Raw genomic sequence first — 27402 nt, forward strand, 5'->3', positions numbered from 1 at the left:
GACTTTACTCAATTGATGCCTCAGTAAAACTGTGTCAGCTAACTGGAATGCCATCATTTTAAACATGTTTCCTTTTGAATCCTTAAAATGGATATTGATTTTGTCATTTAGCAAAGCACTAGTATGTATCCCTGTTCAATACCCAGCTCTAAAGAAGATTTGAAGGGCTTCATTCCAAAACCTTATACCTTTTTTTTTTTCTCCCATTTTGGAAAAAAATACATAATGCTGGTTGTGCCAAATCTTAAATCTTGTTCTGCACGATCTTATTATCTGATGTGTTTTGATTTTTTTTAGCTGAAGGTTTAGTAGAGCTAGTTACTTAAGTGTAATTTTGTCATTATAATTGCCAAATTATTCAAATGGCAGATATCTAATTTTAGAATGAAACTCTTCATTTCTGTACTGTACTAATCTAACATTGCATGATACACATGGACTCTTGTATATAATGTGGCTAATATTGCAATATTGTATTACTATAAAACAGTGGTCCAGTATTAAGCCACTCAAAACACTCAACAGGCTCATGTCTTAGAGGTTTTGGTATGTTTAATTCTCTTCTTGAAACACTGAGGTGAGAGTTGATACTGAAACGTTATTAAAAGACTCTGAAAGTCACCAAGATCCCGCTTTTGTTGCAGTACAAAATGCTCACCTGTATTCTCTTTAAATTTTAAAAAGCATGCAGTAAAAGGGTTGTGGATGTGGATGTTCATTTAAACATTTGTCTTTTCATCTGGACTTCTGTCAGCAGACCTCAAGGAATGAGGAGTTGATCTGATGTAGGATTTGGCAATGTGAGAATATATCCTTACCAGCTCAGATTATGGTCAGTCCCATAGTTCATTAAGCAGCATATGGTTTAACTTTTAAAAATGGTCAAATACATAGATAAAAAATCTTTAACAACACAAATACATATCTCATCACTGTGTTTAGGTTAACGCCCTGTTATTTGTGCAGATTGTGAGGCTGAGATATCACAGATGAAGTCTCTGTGTGAGTATCTAAGTGTGTGTGACTAGATCTGTGTATGTGTGTATGGATATCAGGTTGTGTCTCTATGCACTTTGTGTGTCTGTGGGCGTAAGCACATCTAAACTGTCAGCATGACAAAACGTGGGAGTTCTGATAGACGGGTGAGTGCCTTTTTCATACTCACAGCCTTGCATATGAGTGTGTTTAGGCGAGCAAATCTTAGAACAAAATGTCAGCAAAGGGTTGGTCTGGATTGTAAAGAGGGGCAAGGGTGATTGTTAGCGCGTGTGGTTATTAATTCAGGGGGAATTGGGACAATGGATCACAAGCAATTTGAATCAAAGGAGCAGCAGTTTTTCTATGAGGTCACACATAGAGTCGCTCAAGTCAATATGAATGGTGTAAATGTTTGTGTGCCCTCAACTGTCTCTCTGCGTCAGAGCTTGCAGTTCGGCAGTCTGTAGGGAATGTTGGAGGAAGACATTTTTACGACTGTAGCTATGCAGAGACAGAGGGCCTCGAGGTGGTTGTCCTAAACGACCTGTAAACGTGGAGGAGGAGGAGGAGGAGGAAGATGAGGCTGGAAAAGGAGGAGGTGGAGGTGAGGCTTGGATGGACGATGAGATACTTGGGGAGGGACTCCCTCTGCTTGCAAGACTGTGGAGACTTGAGGAGGCGCTGGCCCCGACTGCTCGAGGGATATGGCTTGGGGTAGGGTGCTCTCCTCCTCCTCTCCTTGCCCCACCTGACAGACTCACTCCACCTCCTCCTCCTGGAGTTAAGGACTCAGAAGAGGAGGACACCCCCTCTGGCTGCCGGGAGGACAGAGATGGAATTGCGGTGTGATTAGCAGATGCTGAACCAGAGCCTGGGCATTGATTTGGACTAAGGCCCGGCTGTGAAACTTGAAGCTGGGCTGGAGTGGCAAGTGAGGCTTGGGCTGACACTGCAGAAGTGGCACAGGACAAGTTGGAGGAGCCTGAACCCAGATTTAGAGCAGGGCTACGGGCTGTGGACTGTGCCAAGACCCCCTGGCAGTAGCGCTCCTCCCTGGCAGTGTGTCGTTCAGAAGCAGGAGGGCGGCCGTGCAGAAGTGGACAGTGGTGGGGGAGGTGCTGGTTACAGAGGTCCCCTCCGAGTGCTGCCCCCAGACCCCGCACTACCCTTCGGTCCCTTGAAGACAGGCTGCTGCTGCTGCTGCTGCTGCCTAGTCCTGACCACCGGCCTGGATGACTGGTCTGAGAAAGAGGAAGACAGAAAAAAAAACACGTTAAAGAAACTTTACCATTTACTCTGCTTTCTGAGTGAGTGTGTGATGTGGAGTTGTTCACTAAACAAGGGGAAAAGAACAAGAGGGAGAGAAAGAGAGACAAACAGGAAGACAGGCAGCATGAGAGAGAGCACTTGAGTGTTCAATATAGATTGTTAATTGGGTGACATTTGGAGAATGATCTCACTGGGCTCCTGCAGCTTGTTCTAATTGTTTCTAAACCAACCGGAACCCTGCTCACTAAAGAACAGACACACACATGCAGAGAAATACACACCCATACGGAAACAGGACGACGTAGCATGCATGTACGGAGATGTGCACTCAAGGTACTATGCACAAATCCCCACCCACAAAGCAATGGGATCTCACTCTCTCACTCTCTCCCTCTCTCTCTCACACACACACACGCACGCACGCACGCGCACACACACACACACACACACACACACACACACACACACACGGGAAAGATGGCACATAAAGCTTGATGGCAGAAACGGGAGCCACCTGTTCTCTTTCACACTCCACTGCACCCCTTATGCAACATATCTCATCACTGTCCCCCTTTTCTCTTTCTCTCTCCCTCATATATATATATATATATATATATACACACACACACACACACACACACACACAAATCCAAAATCACACCGGGACCAAGTGTGCAATGATCACTAAAGTAGCACAATCTCATCTGACATTGAACCTCATGGGAAGGTAAGCTAGCTGTGTGTTTTCTTGTGCTGTGCTTATGTATGAGCATGTGTCTATGTTATTGTATATGTGCACATACTGTATGCAACATGGGTGTCGGCATGCATTTGTTTAGACCCCCGTGTACCTTTATGTGTATGAATGTGATCACGTGTTTGTGCATGCAAATTAAAAAAGTTAAACATAAAAGTAAACGTAATTACTGTGTCGAGGCTGACGACAGAAATTTGGTGCGAGAGGTAGAAATATAATTAGCCAGAACACAGCTTACTGAGTAAGTACAGTATAACAGTGGCAATGCTAAGCCAATGAAACTGTTTCTATTCACAATACTTTCAACATGAAATCAAATTAAAGAGGGGAAGGGAGAGAGAAAGTGGGGTGATCATAAAAAGAAGCTCTGTGTGTGTGTGTTACCAATTATGCTCATTGGACACAGAAATGTTAGCTGTGATGCGTAATTGTGTCAAAAGCACTTAAAGATAAAACAAAACCCTGAAATTAGGAGTTAGTTGTTTTGTACTAGAGATACCTAACTGCTGATCCGTCAATAGAACTCAATAGAACCTAAATGTAGTCAGGTTCTTAATCGAATCTAAATCTAAATTATTTCACTTGCCTACATACCGATATGCGTTGCAGCCATGTAGGATAGTGATGTCGGGGTTGGTGGGAAATCTGACCTCAGGGGGCGTTCCAGTTGACATTTCTGGCTGGGAACTCGGAAATTCCAACTTCCCATATCAACTTGGACAAACCATACAACAGCAGATACTGCTGAAATTGCAATAAACGTCACAATTCTCTACGCTGAAATTGGAAAAACACTCAGTGTTTCCGCAGTTAACGTTTTGCCATCACAACAAAAAATAAAATAACAAAAGCAAAATAGTAGTTACTGGATGCTCAGTTCTATGTGTCCGAGAACTGCAAGGAGAGGAAGAGGGAGTGAGACGGTTGGGTTGGGCTGATGGGCTGTGGCATTGTCCATCGCCGATGGCTGACAGTTAAAGTATAAAAAAGTCATTTTCATGCAGTATAAAGAGAATAGTTCTAACTTTACTATGCAGTTGAAAAATGCTGTCAGTTGTGAAGGTTTCCAGCCCCTGAACACCACCAGACTTTTAATATCTTATTGTGCTATTTTTAACTTTTTTTCGCATTTGTATTAAAGTATGAAAAGGATTCTATGAGGATTTAGCTGTGACTGTGCTGGGCTTTAATTTAGTCTGCGGTATGGAGTACAGCGTGGGGTGAATATGATAAGAAAACAAGGTCCTGAAAACAGTAGAAAAAACAAGTGAACAGGTTCAACCTTGCTTTGCTCAGTTGTTGATACTGATATTCATGATTAGGAAATAAAAAGATTTTCTTTTATCGTCTTTAAAGATAAAGTAGAGGGAATTTCTTGTTGTTTGTTTTTTTTATCTTTTATGGCTTACACAATCTTGTAAACCAGAGGCCTGTACTACGAAGCGAGATTTGGCGTTAACGAGCTAACTTCAGGCTCAACCCAGGGTTTTCTGTACTACGAAGGTGGATCACTTGTGATCGGGTTCAATCGCCGTGGTAACTTATGCTGAACACCTAACCTGGTCGGGAGCAGGTTATGTTGGAGATTAGAGATCAACCGGTGTAAAAGCACCGCCTACTGACCAATCAACACTCGACTGATAACGGCGTCACCGTTCTTAGAAGATCAGCTGGAGCTCGGTTCGCGGAGAGAGAGAGAGAGGTGCGCTCATAAAAGTTAAAACATTTAGAGACCGACAACCTCGTTAACATTCCCTGATGGGTATTTTTATGAAAGATATAGATTTTAGCGGAGGGATTTACGTATAGGATATTTGTTGGCTTCTTGAGCCGTGTGTTGCCAATGCGCACATCGGTTTCAATTATGTTTTTATGTTTTTTTTTTATTTTCTCTCACGATCGCGCACCACTGCTGGGGTTGCAACTGAAATAAAAGCCTAAAGCAACGACAGTTTATGGAAAGCAGAAGTGTAATTATATATGGTCAGATCTTGTGGCTGACTGATGGGGAAGTGACCAGTTTAGTCTAATGTATTGTAGTGGGTGTACTGTACTGTATATTGGCCAGAATCTGCCTTTGGGGGAGGAGGGGGGCATATCATAGTGGGGGGTCTGGGTGTCCTCCCCCAGGGAAGTTTTAAGCATCAACGACTTCATTTCCTACATTCCGATACTTTTATGCACCAATTTATGGTGAAATACCTCCATTGAGCCTATGTGAAGAAAAAAGCACAGATGACAATTCAAAATATATCAAACATAGGACTATAATGGAAAGTATGTTGTTACATGTCATTGGGCATTTTTAAGTGAGTATATGGAAATCCTGGAGCTTACTATCACATAGACTACACCACTGGATATTGATAAGCTAAGTGTTGTGATTTACGCATAACAGCGTCGGCTTTTTTGCCAGCTTTCCTTCCTGCGTTTTGCCTGTAAAACCGTGTCTGTGTTCTTCATATTTATGTAGAATTATAGTTTGCTCTTCTTGTTTAAAATATGCAGCTCTGGTAGATGTTTGCGTTTGGTCATGCTGTGCAAACACCGCCTCTTTTATGTGAACGCAGGCTGGATTGGGAAACCCTGGGTTGATTGAACTAGTTGATAACCAGCGTCGTGATAGGTTATGCGGGACCGCGGTTGTTAGGTTAGGTGAAGCCGGGTAACTGAAAGAAATCCAGGACATGTTGATCTCGCTTCGTAGTACAGGCCGCAGTTCAAATGCTGACTAGACATACATTACATTTGTTAAAATCTTAATCTGTCCGTGCTGCATGTCGCTGAGGCTTGTATTTCCTAACCTATAGCACACAGGAACAGTTCCTGACATGCTCATTTCATCACTGATATGGCTTTAGCAGCCAAACAATCTTTAAAAGCTCAGTCTCTATGTCCTTTCATGTCCAAAAAATAAAAAATAAATAAAATCACACCACAGAGCTCTGCCAAAACATCAAACAGTGTGTCGTTGTCTATACAGCTTACTTAAAGAGCTCGGGGAGTGCATCTCTGCCTTCTAATAGGCTCTAATGGGCGGATAAACACTACATGACTTCTTGCAGATCGCTTGATCTAATTAGGAAGAGTGAGAATTTCCATTCCAGCCAAATTTCCTACATAGGGGTGCTGTGAAAAAAAAACAAGGGTATTGCCACAGTGTTGAATATCCACTATGGTGGTGTAGGTTTATGTGACACGGCTTAATCAGGGCTGAATCTCTAATCTTATAAAGCATTCTGTGGTGTTTTTCCACCCTCAGACATTTGAGAAAACAACAAAAGGTAAAGCGAGAACAGTTAGATACAAATTGGCAGACAACTTTGAAAGAAGTAATTACCAGACACAGTACAAAGAGTTGGTTGTAGAAACATATGCTCTGTAACAAAGGGGCATTGCTGATTCAAGTTTGGAAGAAAGAAAAAAAGAATCAAATACAATGAATCAAACGCAACTAAAAACTGGGGTAAAGCTGGGGCGGCGTATGTGCAAGTGCACTATGATGAAAGAGAAGACTTAACAAATACATAAAAAATTAGAAGATAGGAGATAAAGAATGAGAAACTGTTGAGAAGGTGATTAAACACAAAGATAAAGAAAAATGAGAACAATAATAGAACAGACAGCAAGGCGCAGAGCAAAAGAGAGTAGGTCTGATTTACAAACTCAGGTGTCCTTTCTCAAGTACATGCTCTGCGGCAAGCAGGCTGCCTCCTCTTCTGTGACGTAACGGTCTGTGTGTGTGCAAACACTCTGGAGTCTCTTTTACACACACAGTCCTAAAAATACACACATACACACACACACACACACACACACACACACACACACACACACACACAAGTAGACCGTAGACCTAGGTAAATCAGAGTGATTTAAGGGGGGCCCTCTCCTGCAACCTTAGTTTTTATTGAGCAGTGAAGAACACAGCAATGTGGTAATGGACAAGTTTGCATAAAAGAGCTCCTTAAAACCCTAAAACATCCCTATACAACATTTGCTATTGCCTGTCTTAGTAATTTTTATACTGGGAAATAAGAGAGGGTGGCAGATTTATTCCCCCACTTGTCTTCCTCTAAAAGAAACTAAAACAAACTAATTATAGAGAACAGAACAGACTGTAGCAAGGTGTAACACAGGCCCAACGTAAGCAGAGTACTCCTACTGTAACTGCAATCAATCACACACCATGGCTTAGTATCCCTGCACCCACACACCTAATTGTAATAAAGGCCATGGGGCTGAAATGCATTGGACCCCAAGTTTCCAACTCTTCACAGTGACATTGGAGAGGTAAAAGTTTGTAAATGTGAATTCTTTATATTCTTTGACACCCACATACTCTGTGAACAAAGTAATCCTGTGGTTCTTTGAAAGTGTGAAACACCGGGGTGTTCAGTTCGGATACAATAACAATGCAGTACACCCACACAGATGGTTCTCTAAAATCCTATTTAGACTATAATCAAATACATTTTCCAACCGTGGTGTTTGAGCCCAAACCATCCCACCTCTTCCTGTCTACCTTTATCTTAACAGACAGTCTCATTCATATTTGTTGGTAAGGTGCAAAACCCAGGACACAGACTCCAAAGACAAATAAGTCTTTTTAAGTTCTGAGGCAGTAGACTGTCAAGATCATTTGAAGAAGCCTTAAAACAAAGAACGTTCTGAAGCGCTACAAGTGCTGTACAGTAAATTAAAAACTATCATTTCCTTAGCTCTAGCCTGGACAGTATCATTGAATATTCACAGACAAGGTTTGTACAGCAGAGTCTCCTGCATCGACTGAAGGCACTTTGTGATAAACCTGCAATAAACAATCAAACAAGGGGTGAAACTACCGGCTGAGTCTGGTGCCTCAAGGCCATAAGATACCTTTACTTTGAACTTGAAGGTTTTCATCAATACACAACCCCCATAGGAAGTGAGTCTCTTGTACAGCCTGTAGCAGCATCCTTGCTTTCCCCTCCGTCTCTCCATCTTGACTTTGTCGTAGTCTTCCATCTTCATCTCCCCTCTATTACCTGCCTCTCCTCACTATTTCCCTATACGGTTTTCCCAATTTTCTGACCACTGTCTCACTCTCCACCTCACCTGTCTCTCTGATTTTTATGTGAAATTTAACTTATATTATCTAGAAAGGACATTCAAATTCAGGAAATACAGTCCCAGTAAATCTGCAACAGATCAGGATTACTGATACCAAAGTAAGAACAGGAGAGGACAGGACAAAACAAGTAAAAAAAAAAAATAACATTAGGGGTCAGAATTAATACAGTGAATTACTAGACTGGGCAGGAAGTGCAGGAAAGGACACAGAAACAAGGATGAGACAAAAGAAAGAACTTCATAGATTTTTTTAAATAATTGCCAAATATGGGGACGGTCTGGTTGTTGAAATGGACATTGTCTTAGTTTTAATGTACATTTAATAAGCTTATACCGTTTGCCGATGTGTGCTTAGTCCTTGTAATTCAATATTATTTTTACTTTTACTGAATTCTAACAGGAGAAATGCTTTTATCTGTGGGGGCATTTGAACTTTGGAGGTTTCCTATATTAACAGTAAAGACAGGTTTATCTCTGACAGCCTGATCAGGACCCTTTACAAAATGTGCTGAATGTGTTGTCCAGGAAGTCCAGCAAGCATAAACAAAGCCACCAAGTCTACTCCCCTTCTCCGTCTGTCTCAGTGTTCTTTCCTTCCCTTTTCTCCCTCTCACTCCCCCCCCAACCCCCTTGACCTCCTTTCTTTTCTCATCTTTCACCTTCTCCACCACTCTGTCCTTCCTTTTGTCCCTTTTTCACTCTTTCTTCATTATGTAACTTGGTGCTTAAGAATGCCAGTGGCAAGAAGGGCTGAATAGACCCTGACAGCTGGAGAATTGATGGTACGCTACTGCAGTCTGGAGACCATACAGAGAGAGAGAGAGAGAGAGAGAAAGAAAGAGGGGGAGGGAGGGGAGTGGGAGTGTGGTGACAGTTGGGTAGGGGTTAGAGCTGAGATGATGAAGAGAGATGGAGAGGACCAAAGTTGAGCTTATGTCGTTCCAGCTGTCAATCCAGCCCACACTGCAGCAAACTGCCAACCAGCTGGCTGGATGTGACTTCCTGGACCTTTCTGCTAAAGGCACACACTGAGAGGCAGGACACTAATGTGATGCACTGCACAGCTAATCGGTTCCCAATGCTAACCAATCTTCAATCCTGTCACTGCACTACTGCAAAATTATCGACATTAGGCTGATGTTATATTGAGCAATTGCAGCCAAACACACTTAACCTACTGCAACCCACAAGTACAAACAGGGTTGTGTGTGTGTTTGTAACACGATAAATATTTAGACTTACAATACCTCAGCCAGGGCATCTCCCTTTGCATATCAATGTGGCTGAAGGCCTGAATACATTACAATGTATTTTGACTGAGTAATCTCCTGCCGATTTCACTGCAAAGAAATTCGGAAAAGAAAACAAACTTATTTACAGCAATAGCCTGGGGGAAAAGTTGCAAATCTTATAACCATACATGAAGCACATAAACCATCACATGCACTCCCACGTGTTTAAACACACACTTGGGAGTGGCATGAAGACGCTACTTGAACTGGTAAAGGTTACTGCAGGTACTTAAGGGGCACATTAACCATAGCTGCTAACTTGATGCCTCTGTGATATTCCAGATCTCACAATAGCTTTGTTCTCATAAGAAATTGATGTTTTGATGTTGAAACACAAAAACATAATTTTGTCTTTCTTGTCTGGTCCAAAGAATTCAGATTTAAAGCACATAATACACACAGCGCAGCCCTGTCCTCTGCTAAGCACCTGGGGAGAGCCGGATCAGTGTGGCAAAAAGTGTATAATCATAATGCAAATTAGTCCACCACGTCCTCTGAACGATTTTTAGTGACTTTTAGAGCAGCCAGTCACCATTGTCCCTTTCAAAGCAACTAGAAATATTGATGCCAACATTATTGACCAAGACACTGATGGACAAGAAGAATTAAGCCAATAATGATTTTAGCCAACTTAACTGTCAACAACAAAACAAAGGAGAAAAGCCAAGTAGCTCTTGTTGCTGACCACCTGGAGGTACTCGATACCATCAAAGACAGCATAAAGGAACACTAGTGGGGCATTTGGAGTTTCAGCAACATTTTAGATTTGTTTGATTTGTTTTTTGACTGCTATTGATAGTTACTGTGTGTGTTTTGCAGGCACACAACTGATTGACAGCTAATTATATGTTGCCTAGCAACAGCAGGATGCCTCTCACTGACATCTCAGTCAGACCTTGATCACAGCTGCTGGAGGCGGTAGCAACATCGCAGTTCACCTCGGTTTTGAGGGGCCCAAGTGATCACCGCCTAAGACTGGAGTTGCTGAACTCGGGTCTGATCAGGGATTCCTAGTCACTACTTAAGATTGTCGATGTTGGAAAGCGTATGGCCCCTGCATGGACTTCCAAAAAAAAAAAGGCAGACTGACAAGTATTGAAGCCAGTGCCATGCTGTGGCCAGGAGGCCTAATGAGCTTTCTTGAGCAGCTCTGATGGGCATAGCTGCTGAGGTCTGGCATTGCTCATCAACCACCATCCCCAACAGGTCTGTGTGTGCACGAACATACGCATGTGTCTGTGTGTGCGTGTGTGTAATCATGGCAAAACTCATCGACCACCAGCCTGTGCCAATATGCTTGGTGAACATTGCCCAGAACCACAAGTAAGTGGAGGGGGATGAAAAAAGAAAGGTGAGTAAACAAGTAAAGATGAGGAAAGAAAATGAGAGAGGATGGGAGAAATGGGAGGCAGAGAGTGAAGTTAAATAAAGGAGAGTAGGGGTAGTAGCAGAGGAAAAAAAGAAGAAATGAGAGAAGAAAAAGGTGAAAGTAAGTGGGAGATAAGAGAGAGAGAAATGACAAATAACTAACAAGGAGAGAGCGGGTCAAAGAAATAAAAGGGAGGGGGTGACAAAGGTAACAGTGAGGTAAAACAACAAAGGAAGTGACGAGGAGTAGACAGCAAAAGGATAGATAGTCAGATGGATGAGGGAAACAACGGGGGACAAAGTGAGTGTGAAAGGTGACAGCACAGACCCAAAGTTAGAAAGATGAAAGAGACAGATAATTAGAAAGCTAGAGCAGATGTCGAATGGAAGTAGTAAGTAGTAAGTAAGAGAAACTGTTGGAGTCACTTCAATGGAAAGCTACATGGCAGGGAGGTACATGAACTACTCTAAGAGCAACTAATGTGTCAACAACATCAACTTTAAAGGGTCCCATTGGTATACAAAGAAAGAAGAGGCTTTCCCAATGAAACCCTGCTATAATATCAGTCACAATGTAACCTTTATTCGGACCTTACCAGAAAGCTCAGCATGTGTACTGTATGCCAACATCTTTGAATTTACAACTTCAATTTCTAAAGTGTTTATAAATGCTTGTCATGTGCTGCTTCTCATTTTGGCTCAATGGGATTGTCTGCCTGATTTATTGCCTAATTTAAGTCATAAAAACGTAATTATCCAAAAAACAATTACCCATTAAGCTTCAGACATCTATGTATCCATGTCACCCTGAACATAAAACTGTCTAGTATTGCAATCCAATATTCACCTCAACAGTAGATTCAATTAACAAAAATGGAGAAACATCCCCATATCCATTCTTGGATCCTTAATCTATGTTTAGTTATACAATTTGATATAACCATTTACAATTAAGGAGATGCAAAATGCAAAACAGGAGAGTGCTGCCATACCAATTCTGTCTAATCTGCTTTCCTATTCAAAGACATGCAGGTCAGGGAAATTGGAAACTCTACATGGCCTGTAGGTGTGAATGTGTTTGTCTGTCAACGTGTGTTAGCCCCGTGATATACTGGCACCCAGATCAGGTGTAACTGACCTTGCTCTAACCCGATGTGTGCTGGGAGAAAATCCACCCCCCCGTGACCCTGCGCAGGTTTAGTGCTTTAGTTAAAGAGTAGAGGGATGTATGCTGCAAACAAAAACTCCACCTGATTTGAGCTCCACACTAGCACATGAGTCTAACTACCCCTCCTTGTGCACTTCAACTGTAACTGGATTGATTACTGCTGCACCTGGCTGCTCCCCCAGGTGTCAACATGGTCCCCACTGGTGCTGTCTAATTATTGAAGAAGCTGTGATCTATGCTCAGCATTACTCTCTGCCTAATATGTTCCTGTCACTACTGCTCACAACGTAGATACAACTATTCCTCTAGATTAATGTACTGCTCCATCAGTGCTAACCTTCCACTCATACTACATTTCAGGAATATCACCAGTGTTCACTTAATACCCTAAACTGACGCTACAACTTCTATCTTAACCTTACATTGTGTAAACAGTATTGTTTATGGAGGGTTATCCTCACAATAAGGAACTCTGGCCACACCAAGAGTTGGACTCTTGTCAGTGTACATTCCCTTGGCTTGACGTTCCTTGTTTAGCTGAGATCTGGCAGTATACCTGGGATTATTCCACATTAATCAGGCTACCACTGTTGGCTGGCTTCTCCTTCTTCCACCAGTCTCACCCTCTAGGCTGCGGGGGCGAGAAAGCTGTCCTCTCCCACTCTATGCCCAAGGTTTCCACTGTAAGCCCTAAATTACCTGCTGCATGCCCATTTATCATTGACTTTTGCATACCTGAACATTGTATTGCACTTCTCTGTAACTTCTCTAAACGTTTAAACCCTGGCTATTCCATGCCTCTCCATCTGTTATCTGTGGTCTAAATCTAAACATGTTATTTTATTTAGACTCACTGTCACCATCCAAAAATGCACTCTCATCTTTCCAGTTCCACATAAGAAAATTCTCAAGGACCGCAACTTTGTAACAGTTGTTGGTTACTGTTAAATATGTCTGCAGTTCATATGGATGCCTCAACAAATTAAGATTGTTATTGAACACTTGTTTAATAAATAGTAATGGTTGAGATAATAAAACTGAAGAATTTGTTTGTCATGCATTTATTTATTTCAACACTGCATGCTTACAATATCTTAGTATTTTAAATTTGCAATTAATCGTATTAATCACAGCCCATAACTGTGATTAACTTGATTACATTTTTTTAATTGATTGACAGCACTAATATATATATAGTTTATATAAAATAGGCCAAGTGTTCAAAGTTATAGTTGCTTTCAAATTTCCAAAATGCCTCTGACAACAGGCTCATTGGGATGCTGATATTTGAGAAGAAGTAAGTAAAGCAGACTGGAACACTGACCAGTCAACTGTATGAGAGGGATTGTTTTCTTATCAATTTACTTGCTAGTTTTCATGTGATCAACAATAAGATGTTGTGGTCAAACAAATATGAGTCTAAGGCTGCGTTCACACAGCCCTCGTCGGCCGTCCGACAGTCCGGCAAAAACGCAGGTCTTTCCATTCATTTTGAATGGGGGTAGTGCGTTGAGACTGCGGTGGGGGTTGCCGCAGGGGGGACACTCAAAAAAACGCAGCGGACCTGCAGCTAAAAGTTAAGACTGACTCAACTTTTGGAGAAACGCAACCCAACGTCACGCTGCGGAGGCCAATCATGTAACCGGCGATCACTGCCTTTATCGCTGCCAGAAGAAAGTTTTAAAACACTATGAAGGTAAAAAACGAAACACAAGCACTGATCTGCCCGGGAGTTTGTGTAATAGCTGAATGTTTCCTGCAACAACAAAGCACTCGCTATGTCTCGCTCGTCTCTTTTCTTTCTCTCCTGTGAAATAAGCTGCCTTCAAGTGCGGTCGGAAACGTCAAAATCTATAAACCATCTGATGGAAAACAGTAATTGTGAAATATAAAGTCTACTTGTGCTTTGTTGGGGGGGTTAAGAACACAGAAGGAAAACTGTATTCCCAAAGATGTGTACATCTAGATATACATGATGTTTTCGTTTTTTTGTGTGTGTGTGTGTGTGTGTGTGTGTGTGTGTGTGTTTGAAATAGCAGTGTGGTTTGTGACACAGTGGTGAGCACTGATGGAGCATGAAGCTGATGGAAGCCAAAAGTATTTTTCTCTGTCTGTGTACTGTATGTCAAAGTCTCCCCCAGACGCAGCAGCACACACACATACACCGACTGATTACAAATATTCATACACCCCCATGCAATGATGTGCTCATACTGCAGCAAGTACACACACACACACACACACACACACACACACACACACACACACACACACACACACACACAACTACCCTCCTGTCAGTTGGCACAGCTGATAAGCTGCTTTCCCATTTACTCATCTTGTTCTGTGTGATAGCCCAGGAGAGCTGAAACAATACAGGAAATCTAAAAGGTGGGGGTGTGGAAGAAAAACTGAAATTAAAAAATGAAGGATGAAGAGCAAAGTAGAAAAATAAATACATAGATTTCCCTTCAGATATCTGGGAGGCCTGATGATAATGTTGCAGCTGCCACCTGTGTCATCACACTGAAAACGACTGACTGCCCTGCTGCACCCACACTCCACTCAACAAGACAGAGAGAAGAAGGAGGGAGATGGAGAGATAATGTTCTCCCACGATACATTTTGGCAAAATATTTAACACCAGCTGCTCTGGTGGATCCACTTAGTGGTCAAGAGTAAAATAGTGACATTAATAAAAATGGGAAAATGTGTTTGATTGTAGAGAAACCCTACATTTCCCTATTCTTCTTTCCTGATGTGCTGAATGGCGAAGTTATTATGCTTTACCAGCAGTTTACATAAGCACCCAATGTCTGTGAAATACATCTGTTTCCTATAAAAGCATTTATGATTTTTTTGACATCTATGTAGCATACAAGTGAACAGGCTCGTTTTGGTTTCCATTTGCTATGAGCTATCAGAAAATCACCATACAGGAGGGCTATAAGTTACGTTGAGCTGCCACAAAAGAGTTGCCAAGGAGAAAATATATGAAACTGGAGCTTTATTTCAAATAGCAGCCTAAATGTAACACCAAGATATACAGATGAACATTTTGCTAAGAAGCTAATTTTTGTTGTTCATATGATCCTCAACACCTCAGTCAATGGTTTCATAGTATGCCCTATGTTTGTGCAACAAACTGGTTCTTTAATTTTTTTTTGGTGACCTCCAAAACAAAACATTGGTTTCCTCTTGGGTGAACTTGGCCTGGATTCTCCTCTCCATTATGCATCTCTCAGTGTGCCATGACGGGGAACACACTGCTTTTAAAGAAACTAAGATTAGCTGATTTGATTGGCTATGACTGTTGCCAACAACACACCTACAATTAATTCTTCCTAATTTAACCCATTTCACATCTGTGCCCCCGCTGCGCCTTTGCGGCATCTGCACCTCTGGTCATGAAATTACCAAGTACCTGTTTGTCACAGCTAAGTAAGCATGTCCTGTGAGCTCACATTGTGGGCTTGTGAGACAGCACGCGCCTGCACCTTGATTCACAAAAACAAACATGCCCCACTTGGTCAGTTAGCTCCAGACAAGTGAATATTTGTACAGGCAATAAATACATTTTATAGAGACAATTCTTTTTGTAAAAAATAGTTTCAGTGAAAACTAGTCAAAGTGAGGTCTTTGGAGATCAACAGTTATAGGGACATTCTTGTAAGACACGTTGCTATTGAACCTTTTAAATATCATCTTTCAGTGTTGTAACAATAATGAAATTTGTTTCACCTTCATTGAAATGTGGCAGCAAAAACAGTATCTGCATAGGTACCACTAGAGGAAAGGAGATGTTTGGATAGAGAAATATAGGGAATCCAGTTCAGAATCGCTTATTAAATCTGAATCCTTTAAATTCCTTTATCAAATCTTTTTAGGTAGTTCGTTTGGTGGGGAATTAAGACATCTCTGAGGTACAAGTACAAACAATGACCCTGCTTTGTAACATAAATTAACCCTGTCCTGAATCATCTTCCTTTTTCTGCAAGGGGAAACTGTGTTTGCTCCTCTTTGATGGGCTGTGTTACAGCTGTAGAAGTGGTGGCTGGGTTGGCTCAGTGGTAGAGCAGGCGCACATGTACTGAGAGGTTTATGCCTTGACTCAGAGGTCCAGGGTTCGAATCCAACCTGTTACAATTTCCTGTATGTCTTCTCTCTCTCCCCTTTCTCACCTAGCTGTCCTGTCAAATTAAAGGCGGAAAAGCCCAAAATATAGAAGTAAGATAATAGAAGTTAAAGTAAAAACAACACTGTGGAAATAATATGCACTTAATGTTAGCTGAAGGTGAGATTGCTGTTGCACCGCTACAAGACACAGAATCTAATATGGCGTAACAATGGTGGTAGGCTGAGGCTGAGCATTGTCTTACTCAACTTATCAACAATGCCACAAGTTCTTACTTTAACAATTTGTGAGGGAGCCCATCAGGTTCAGTCAGTTTTGTAAACAACTGTGCGCGCTGAGTTATAACGTTTGTATACGTTGCCAGTTTTCTTTGGATCCAAAATGGAACTGGCTATCTGAGCCCACCTGAGGTGAATAAATGATAAATGAATATACAAAACCCTTAAGATAGTACTGTGTATTTTCACTTTGATATACTCATTGATTGTATCAGGAATTATTACACCATCATATTTTTAGATGAGAAATAAGTTACTGAAAATAATTTTACTGTGCTTGCAAATGAAATACTGGAAACACGTTTTGATGAATGGTAGTTAAACAATGTGTAATTGTCTGAGCATATGAAACACAATGATAAATCTAACTAGTTTGACTGATCTGTACACAGTCTACACACAGGTTTGAAGTCCATTAGTGGATGCTTGTCAAACAGTTGACTTTAAGGGACAGTATGCTACTATTTCACATTCTTTTGACTTGTGTGGGTGGAAATGCATACAAAAATGATCCCTCATTATTTGGTCAGTCGATCACATTATGGGTGTAAATAGAAATGCCAAAGCACATAAAGCAACAGACAGGTGATGCGGCTGTGCAGTCTGTTGTTGCTTCAGATTATGCTTGACCAGGATGTCTCAATTTACTAAATTAGTGTTTATACAGTTTGTGGGACAATTAACACCTTATAAGTGTGGCAAAGACCACAGGGGGTTTATTATTATGAACTTAACACAAAATCCCACAAACAGTACACACATAGACCTCTTCATGACTCTTTGATTGTTTAAGATAGATGCTAGAGTGGCATACTGTGTCAGACTGTCTAGAGCAGCCAAAAACTGGCACACAACCAAAAATTGATTCACTAAAGGCAGAAAGAATGCGGCCCAGTATCATCTTATTAAATGCCATCTTTTTGAGCAAAGATTCATGGTAGCATTTTGTGTCTATAAACACAAGCTCTACTGTGATAAGCTGAGCAGAATTGCCACTGTAAAGCTCCTGGAAAGAATCCAGAATGACATCATTTTTCCAAATGAGACACATTTTCCAAATGAGGTTGGACACAGAAAATGAGTTTGCAAAAGTTATTTTGTTCTAATTATGTTTTAATGAACTATTTTTGTTCTGAATAATTGAATCTTTTCTCATATAAAAGCCACAGAGATCATTAGCCTACATTCTACATTGTCATTGTTTCTGCACTGTGTCCCATTTTTAGCCTTGTTATCGGCAGATACATTAAAAGGCCGTATTTTAATCACTGCTTATAGCACTGCAGTTAGGGTGGCCACAGACCAACCAACCTCACTGGGAAGATTATCTGCAGAGAGCCACAGTACAGCAGCTACAAGTACTGTACAAATATGAGCTAAACAAGAGCTGAATATTTTTTTCATTACCTGGAAGACACAAATCGTGCTCTATTCATCCAAATGTGAAAATAGCAAAAATAACTTATTATTTTTTACTTATTATCTGCTGTGTCAAAATGAGTCAATCCCACCTGGTTCAGAAATATAAAACAACCTTATCTGAGCAAGTCAGTCAGAATATCGTATTTAACAAATCTGTGTGATGCTGACAAAAAATCATGACCTAGTTGATTAATCGATTAATGACACGTGCAATTTAATATGTACAATAAATTACAATTCATGTTATTATACTGGATGCTAAATATCGATATCGAATCCCTTAAAGGGACACGTCAGCATGTACAAAGAGAGAGAGGAGGGGAAAGGACTGAGAGAAGGAAATGATCTCTGTCCTTCATGGCCCCTTGGGGTGGATCTGTCAACTGTCACTCCTGGTATGCATGGTGAACATGCTACATATGCAGGTTTGTGTGTGTACCACATTCACACATGAGTTTGTGTGTGTGGCTGTATGTGTGTTATCAGTGGGTGCAGAAAGTGTCATGTCTCATATCTCTGAATACCTGAGGGCCTTGAGAGTGTCTGTCTCTCTCCCTACTTATTAAACACCAGGAGAAACAGCAGCAAAGACAACACAGAATAAGGAAAGAAGCAAAGGGAAAACACAAAGAGGGGACCATAAAGGATATGAAAGAGAATAGGTTTATGTGCATACAACAGTATTGATGTGAGAGAAAGAATTAGAAAAGAATGTTAAGACAGAGACGGAAAGATTCATTCTATGATTAATTATCCTCATTGTAGCCCTGAAAAGTGCTGAGGAAAGAAAACGGTGGGAACTGGAGGAATACACTGACTCACATATACAATCAAGCAGAGCCACAAAGGTTGTTTTTTTCCGCAAGTTTGAGCAGCAGCGTTTATGAAACTACATTAAAGTTCTGAGGACGGGGCCAGAATAACAGAAAAATCACAGCTAACATTTCAGCTGAGGTCGACCGCCCTTCAGCTTATGAGGTTATTGAAGACAGTCCATCTGTAAACACTTTTGCTTTGCAAGTATTGTTATCTTTCATGAAAAAAAACTAGACACATTTAATTTTGCGAGACTGCTATGGAGTTTAAAAAAAGTTTGAAAAAGGTGGTATGTGAAGGCATAAATTGCCGCTAGCACAGAAAAACTATTTCCCACACTCACAACTCCATTTAAATAGACATGCACACTTCTCTGACAGATAATGTGAGTGCCCTTCCAGCTGACTATTCTTGTTTGTACAATTTAATAAAAACTGTTCCATCATGTAGGGTCACGGGAAATATGCATATTTGAATAGTTAGATGAAAAGTCCACAAAGAAATACTTGCTTTTACACAGTTTTTTGTTCAGATTAAACAAACAAGATATATTGGGGTAATATGTGATCTTTAGAGGTGCTGCTAGAAAGGTTTTGTTACCTTTGGACAGAGCCAGCTAGCTGTTCACACCTGTTCCGTCTTTGTGCTAAGCTAACCGGCTGCTGGCGGCAGTGATGGAGTACTCGAGTCCTGGACTCGGATCCGATTCCAGACTCTATTCTCTGGACTCGTGACTTGACTTGGACTCGGACTCAAGGATATATAAAATCGGACTTGAGCATTCCTGAAAAGACACTCAGACGTTGGATGAAGTTTCTGACTAAATAGGTTATAAAAATTTTATATAAGATGTTACACTTTTCCTGTTTCGGGCTCCAAGACCGGCCGGGAAGCAGCTGGGGAGACGTTCCATCCAGGGCTGATGTTCTTTTGGGGGTAACACCCTTTACTTCACCCACAGTGTTAACAAAAGATGAAACCAATCATGTCTTGAGAAGCTTCTTGTTTATTGTTAACTCACTTTACATCGTCTTTGGGATCTCTTTTTTCTCTCGCTTTTTCCTCACAGCCACAAATATGCTTCTCAGTCGGACACTGCTACCGCTCGCTCTCCTTGCTTGACAACACTCACTGACGTCACTCACTTAACGCTGCAGTCTCGCTGTTACTTTCACTACTCTCATAACAAAGGAATTGATATTGATATATGCAACTGTAGGGCATGATTTGCGGGGTCCCTACTACATGTTCACATTTGGAAAATGCAGAGAGATGTGCCCCAGATTGTGAAGTTCGCCTACACGGATTTAACATCCAATGCTGGAAAGAGTACCGCTAAATGTTGTTTAGAAAAAAGGCAGTAAATAAACTCCCTTTGCAATCGTGACAGTGGTATCATTTTTGTTTAATGTAGAGCCTCTTTTATTAGTATATCAGCTCTTTAAAGGTGCCAGAGTGGAGAAATGTAGGCAGTCGTGGAATTCAACACAGACTCAACCTTGATGACTCAACTTGGACTCAAACACTGGGGACTCGAGACTCGACTCGGACTCAAACTCAGGTAATGGTGACTCAAATCGGACTTTTCTTTGGTGACTCGGACTTGGACTGACTTGAACACTGGGGACTCAAGACTCGACTCGGCCTCGACAGTTGGTGACTCGACTACAACACTGGCTGGCGGTAGCTTCATATTTAGCATAGAAACATAAAAGTTTGCTTCCCAAAATGTCAAACTAGTTCTATAACTTCTTCTAAATAAGAATGAAATTCATATGAACATAGACTGAAATGAAACAAACACATCAGCTGAATAAGATACTATATGCAAACTTTCTCTTGGACATCATGAAACCAACAGAAAGAAAGAAACCCTTCAAAACCAAAAATGTGTGTGTGTTTGTGTGTCAGTGTGTGTCAGGTGATGCCTTGCTCAGAGGGGGGGCATGAGACACTCAGACAATTTAAGGTTTCATGCTGGTACTGAATATTCAATTGCAATATTTGTCAGTGAAATATTCAATTTGATTTGTGTGTGTGTGTGTGTGTGTGTGTGTGTGTGTGTGTATATTTTATTAGTTTGCCTCTTGGCCATCCGGAATGTGCAGATTCCAAAAGAATAGCTCATTAATATTCATATGAGTTTATGCTTTAATTAATGTTGCAGCAAATTGTCTCAGATCAAACACAGCTTGTATCTGTGTCCACACTAGTGTATGTCACAGACAGAAAGAGAGAGAAAGAGAGAGAGCGTTATCAGAGGGGGATAGAGATGGAGAGAACAAAGAGAGGGAAAGAGCTGCTACAGATGGTCCTATGTACCAGCAGATGAAAAGGAGACTTTGAAAAAAGACGGAAAAAGATCATACAGATGAGGGGAGAAGGAGAGAAAAAAAGGAGGTGGTCAAGAGAAGGAAGAGAGAAGAAAATAAAAGAGAGGAAGAGAGACTGAGTAGGAAGAGGAGGAAGAGAGGAAAAGAGAGTTAAGTTCTAAAGGTATCTGTCCTACTTTGGTTTGACTAATGAACCAAAGTGTCCTGAATCTGTCCTGATTCACTGGAGGCCCAGTTAGACCACCCTGCGCGGAGAGTGTGTCTGTGTTTCCTCTTAAATGTGTGTAAGCATGTGAGACATCTTGATGTGCGCTTAATATGCTCTCTACTGTATATTAAAGTTGTGTGTATGTGATCTCAATGCCCTGCATGTGTTTAATGAACCACTGTCCCTTCTAGTCATCTGGCTTCATACCAACATGTGGCACACACACACACACACACACACACACACACACACACACACTCATACACATAGCAGGTCCATGTATCATTTGACATCAAATTGTTGTTTGACCTGCAAGGGTAAATTAATGCCTGGGGTGCTGCACACACACGCACGCACGCACGTACGCACACACGCACACACACACACACACACACACACACACACACACACCATTTGCAGCGAAAATAGCAGGATCATCCAATGTCCAGCGAAAGAAGACACAGCACAAGTAATGACTAAAGGGTCTTGTTGCATAATAGGGATAATACAACCACAGCTGCCAGCTTCAAAATCTCACTTCAGCGTTTATGTGTCTGCATGTCCTTTAAATAAACAATCTCCAGCGCCTTGACATGTTTCTGCATGTGTGTGTGTGTTCATGCTTCCTAATCTCTATCCTCTTGGCACCCCATGCATGATTAACCATGTTCAAAGGGGACGACTATGAGTTAATGAGAGTCATGTAATTGGCTTCCATGTGCTAGATGGGGATATATAGCTCAGAGAAAGAATGAACTGCTGCATCTCATGTTTGAAAATGCCAAACTACGATCAGCGGAAGAAACTAATGGAACTGGCCTAATTTTCAAAGTTTATACAGTGAATAAAGTCAACATAATAAATACACATTATCTTTGACAAGATTCCTACCTATTTTGTTTTGACTCTGGTCCTTGGTTATTAAGAAAACGGGTCAATTCTGTGTATGATTTGTAGAAAATGGGTTTTGTGACAGTGTTGAAAATGAAGTTCGATTACAGAAAAATACATAAAAAAAAAAAAAACAGTGTATGCTCTGTGACATCTACTCTACAAAAAAATAATGCTTACTTCTTGGTTTAATCAGGAAAATGTCTGGAGAGAAGAGGTATGTTTTATTGCATGATAATTCAGAATCAAATCGATGGCTATCATTTTTTAAAATGAATTTCATTGTGTATCCATTGCAATTTCAGAAGTACCCACATTACAGGTAGAGATAGATCAGCTGACATATATAATACACAATTTGAAAAATGACATGATATCTTATTTAGGTTTTCCTGATCAACAGAAATTGGCTACATTTTCAAATAATTTAATTTAATGATACAAACTTTAAAAATGTAAGCATATCCCGATTGTACTTTGGGCAATTGAGTGTAACAAAAGGAAAGAAATGTTAACTCTACAGTAATTAACAGAGCAAGCAGCACTCAGTAGGAAAACTTTATATTTCCTTTTTGAATACAAAAGGCTGGAGGGAAACTGGCTTTAGCTGGTTTTAGCAATAACAGACAAATTGTCTTCTTCTGTGTCTGAGAGCTGTATTTTTCATGTGGATTAAATATATGTTTTGCATCTAATGTATTCCCTCTGCTGGCATCCCACCAGTTATTTCCACCAACTCGAGCACACCTGTTATAATCATCTCTCTCCCTCTTTCTATTATACACAGACATGACAGCACATTCTAATGAATTCTAATGTACAGAGCCTATATCTACTCTGTCTTTTGCATCCTTCATACTTCTGTATCTATGCCAACATGTTATTCATCCCATGGCTTTTTCTCAGATTCTCAAAGATGAAGCTAGAACTAATTGCTTTTTTAATAGCTTGGAACATGGTGTATTGTGTGTGAGTGTGTGTCCCCATGTGAATTTGATTGTATGGGTGTGCACATCACAGATCACAGCTTTACAGTGATCTGATTACTGTAACTTGTGTAAGAGGCTCTTGAATGTTCTCTCATTTTCTATTTTCCATCAACATGCTATTTGATGTTGCTCCAAAGCCTCATTGTGCTATTTGCTAGATTTATTTAGCTGCTTGCCATTAGAGTGAAGTAAGGAAATATCATTTATGTTTCCCACTTCTAATTTTGACAAAACTATTGAATGTAACTCCTGGGGATGTCTGTATGGTAGAGTAGAATGAAGAGGATAATTATATGAATAGTTAGTCGATTTCTTACAACTCTATAGGGCAATATAAAATCTGTTAGTTGTCTTAATAGACCTGACTACAACAGAAACAAGAATAATGAGAAAACCAAACACAAAATATAGAGACAGAGGCAACGTGTGGCAAAAACAATGAAACACGATGTACTCTTACTCTAAAAAAAGAATACAAATAAATAAAATAAATTCAAGTTTCAAAATGCATTTTTAAATGACACAAAAAAAGGATTGTGGTTTCAAGCCGTATGTAGAGCAGTGTAGAGCTCTGATGTGGGCCTCTCTTCAAAAGCAAAGGGCCTTTCATCTAAGCCTGCAGAATCTCTCAAGCACTTGTACGCACACACACAGGCAATGCCTATAAAAAGTATTCATCCCCTTTGGACTTTTCTGGGAGTTAATGTTTACAAAACTGAATCACAGAAGAAGTAATTAGGCTTTTTTGACACTGTTTTTAAAAAAAAAAAAGATAATTTATTGTGGTGAAAACAAATCTATACAAATGAATCTAAATTAAGAACAAATAAAAGCCAAGATGACTAATTGCATAATTATTTCCTTATTCGGGCAGACCTCTGTTCAAGTTGACAGTGGAGCAATAGTGGAAATTATGTGTGGTCACCAAACTCTTTCTACTAAGAAAAATAATAAAGGTGCAAGTTTCCACACCCTAATGCAGTACGTGCAACAAGCCAATAGGAGAGTGAGGGCAAAGTCAAACAGACACAGTCAGTATACACCAACACAGTTCTGATTTGCTTTATTTTGATTTGATTTATTAATAATTGCAAAAATAATTGAAAGACCTTTATATTTACTAAAAAAATCTCAGTTACCGTGACAACACGCTCTATTTTGCTACATCACAACACTTTTTGTCAGTTATTCATGTCAGTCATCATTCCATCTATCTCACTTAAACATGCACTCACAGACAGATACACACACGCACACACACACACAGACAGACACACACACACACACACACACACACACACACACACACACACACACACACACACACACACACACACACACCATCCATTTCCGTCTCTCTATCCTGTTTGTCTCTCTACCTTACTTTGATGAGGAGTGAATGACTACCAGACTGGCTGCTTTAACTGTTTTAAAACATGCCTCGGATAGTTTTAAGGCTAAATATAATGCTAACCGACATATTGATGCACAGTAACACACTTTAATGCATATACATATGTACACATGTTAAAAAAAAAAAAAAACACCCCTTGAAGCAAGAACTTCCTGATCAAGCCTTTTTGTCTTGATCATGATCCAAGTAATTAAATATTGAGTAACTGCTGATTCAAGTCTTGATCGGATCTTTTCCTACATAATCCAGCTACACAGGGTCGACATTACAATTAGAAAATCTTATCCAAGATGAGATATGACGGCTGAACAGTTCAGCATTAAATAAATGCAGCCTACTGTACATCACAGCTTGACTTTAATGGTTTCTGGCAGTTTCCAAAAGTTTATGGTATCCATACTGATAAAGGTTTCAGTCAAGAACTGGAAAGGAAAGGTTTGGATAGGTTTTGGACAGCCTCATTTCAGACCCAGCATGAACAAATGTCGCACAAAGCATACTTTTAGGCCAATAGCAGTCCGTCAGAGGCGGTAAAAATGCTAAATAACGTAGTTGCTGAGGCCTGGTTCTGCTCACTCAACCTCCCGATCGTGCTAACTATTTATTTGTGCTATTTAGTCAACTCACTTCTTCACAAAGGTGTAATACAGCTGACAGCAATCTACCAAAACAGGCCATTACCGTAACTGTTATGTGCTAAAATCTCCATGACACAGAGATGAATGGATTCAGGCAACTTCCATTCTTGCTTATTCCTATTTTGTCAGAACGGCACTCTCCAAGGTGCTGATCTGAGGGAGCTATCCTGGGCGCCTATCTCTAAGTCTTTCTAACCAACTGCTGACTGCAGCCTGTATTCATTTAAACTTGGGGAACAGAGATTTTATAAACTAAACTCTAAACATTATTTATGATGCACACATACTCGTTATACTCAGCATAACAAAGAGTCTGCCACCCAAAATAAATAAAAAATGCATTTATAGCTCAAGGGTGGGCTTGCTGTATCCATCTTTAATTTTGGGGCGGAAAAAAATCTGATCAAAATGATGATAGCATATGCAAATACATTTTTAAAGGTCAGCTATCTGGGAGTGGAGTCATGTTTTGTTTTTTTTTAACTAAGACTATCATTGTTGATCTGACCTTTAAATAGTTTTTCCTCCGTTATCGAACAATGAAAAACTCATTAAAGCTGTTGAGGCCCATTTAGTAGAGAGCTTAATTATCTTACCACAGCAGCCAATGCAAACCAATAAGGACTGTACTCATTGCAGTGTATATTGCATCACTTAGAGAAACAAAGCAAGGACATGTACATTGGAAGATAAATCAACAGTTAATACTTTACAGTACGTGGGGAATCATTAATACTTCCCCATGCCAATACCAAGAAATAATGTAAATGGATGTACAGTAAAAAAAGATCCAGGGCTGTAATGTTGCTCTACTAGTGATTATTTTAGGAATTCTGAAGGTGAGGTGAAAGGGTCACAGTAGCATAACTATTATATGTTACCAGAACCAGTGTTGCATAGCTGGCTCACTTATCTTACAGAGTTGCACCAATACTACATAATTAATCCATCCACCCACTTAAAGCCTCCCCCTCAAACTGACAGAGAGAAGGAGCTTAAAAATGAGTAAGACAGAATTACTAACAGACCTCATGTGTGAGTGAGGGTGATGCAAAGCCGTCAGTTCTTCAACTAGAGCAACCACCTGTTTAAGGATCAGTTATAAACTCAGATTTTTTTTTTTTACCCCATTCTTAGATTTCAGCAAGAAAAACTATTAAAATATCCATCAGATCCACTTTTGATGCACTATCCATGAAAGGCCTTTACGTCTTGAAATACATACATATGCCTGTACGTATGCAATACGACTGGTGCACTTGCATTTATTAAATGTTGTACATAATCCTGCATAAAAATCACATTCATTACATATCTCCATCTCTCGCTGTTGCACTCTATTTCAAAATTCTTTCTATTCTCCTATGTATTCTCCCCTGTGTGTGTCACAGTCTTTCATGGTCTTTTATTCTAAGACATTCAATTCCATATATACTCCACTGTGTGTAAGGCAAGTGATTGATTGAGTGGGTGCATGGTGGCCAATTGAGCCACCATATATTGCATACATTCTGCAGATTTAGTGGTATGTTTATTAGTCTGTTTGATAATGTAGCAGTCTCATGTCTTGAATGTTGCAATGCCCTTCTCCTTAAAAAAACTAGCCAAGACAGTTGTTCAGTACACTGTAACTTTGAGAGACAAATAAACTTTTAAAATCAATCTTCACAATCCTCAATCCTGCCGTCTGTCAGCACACCCATTCACCCATCACTTGCAGGCTTTCACCATGAGGTAGCGCTTCCTTCACAAAGTGTAGTGAGTGATTTAAGTTACTATTTATTGTACATTAAATGAAGCTTTACTATACTGAAGCTATCCCCCAGAGACATGTAGCAAGTTACGTTCATTCCAAGTCAATGATGTCTATAATACAGTAGTTATAGCCTACTGAAGTTATTGGTATCTAGTATATTTAGTTATTGTAATTTAGCCTTTAATTAGGCCTATATTTGTTTTAAACCTGTCTGAGTCGTGACTCACTCAGATCTTTCACCGGTGTCTTTAAATTAACCCATGAGTCGCGAGTTTCTAGTATCATTAACTCGGATCAGTTGAGTCCTACTACAATTCAATCTAAAATGATAACAGCGCCACACACAAACCTCTTGCAACATTAGCTACTACTAGTCCTAGCCATCTTAGCTGCCAAAAGCTTTATAACTTACAATTTCGTAGGCAACCACAACTCCACAAGTCAACTGAAGCGACAGAGCAGAGACAGTCCGAGATTAGGAACTTCCCGCAGAGCCGGAAACATTGCAAGCTTGCAGACCATGGGACTCATGAGTCATGAGCTCTTGAGTCCTCGGGTCAGTCAGTCAGTCAGTTGCA

At 40.4% G+C, this 27402-nt stretch overlaps 1 protein-coding gene across 6 annotated transcripts in view; it reads right to left on the bottom strand.

Moving 5' to 3' along the window:
* Window positions 1-286: 286 nt before the first annotated feature.
* Window positions 287-27402, bottom strand: part of ccser1 (coiled-coil serine-rich protein 1) — a 128714-nt gene continuing 101598 nt past the window's right edge. For 3 of the 6 annotated variants that reach the window (XM_031308946.2, XM_031308945.2, XM_035992137.1), the window contains exon 11: window positions 287-2219. In XM_031308946.2, coding sequence (XP_031164806.1) covers window positions 1401-2219 — 819 coding nt within the window. In that variant the 3' untranslated portion in view covers window positions 287-1400. The remainder of the gene's footprint in view (window positions 2220-27402) is intronic. The other 3 variants (XM_035992141.1, XM_031308947.2, XM_031308949.2) reach the window with 3 other exon arrangements.

The sequence above is a fragment of the Sander lucioperca genome, chromosome 2 (assembly GCF_008315115.2).
Source record: "Sander lucioperca isolate FBNREF2018 chromosome 2, SLUC_FBN_1.2, whole genome shotgun sequence".
NCBI classification, from domain to species: Eukaryota; Metazoa; Chordata; class Actinopteri; order Perciformes; family Percidae; genus Sander; species Sander lucioperca.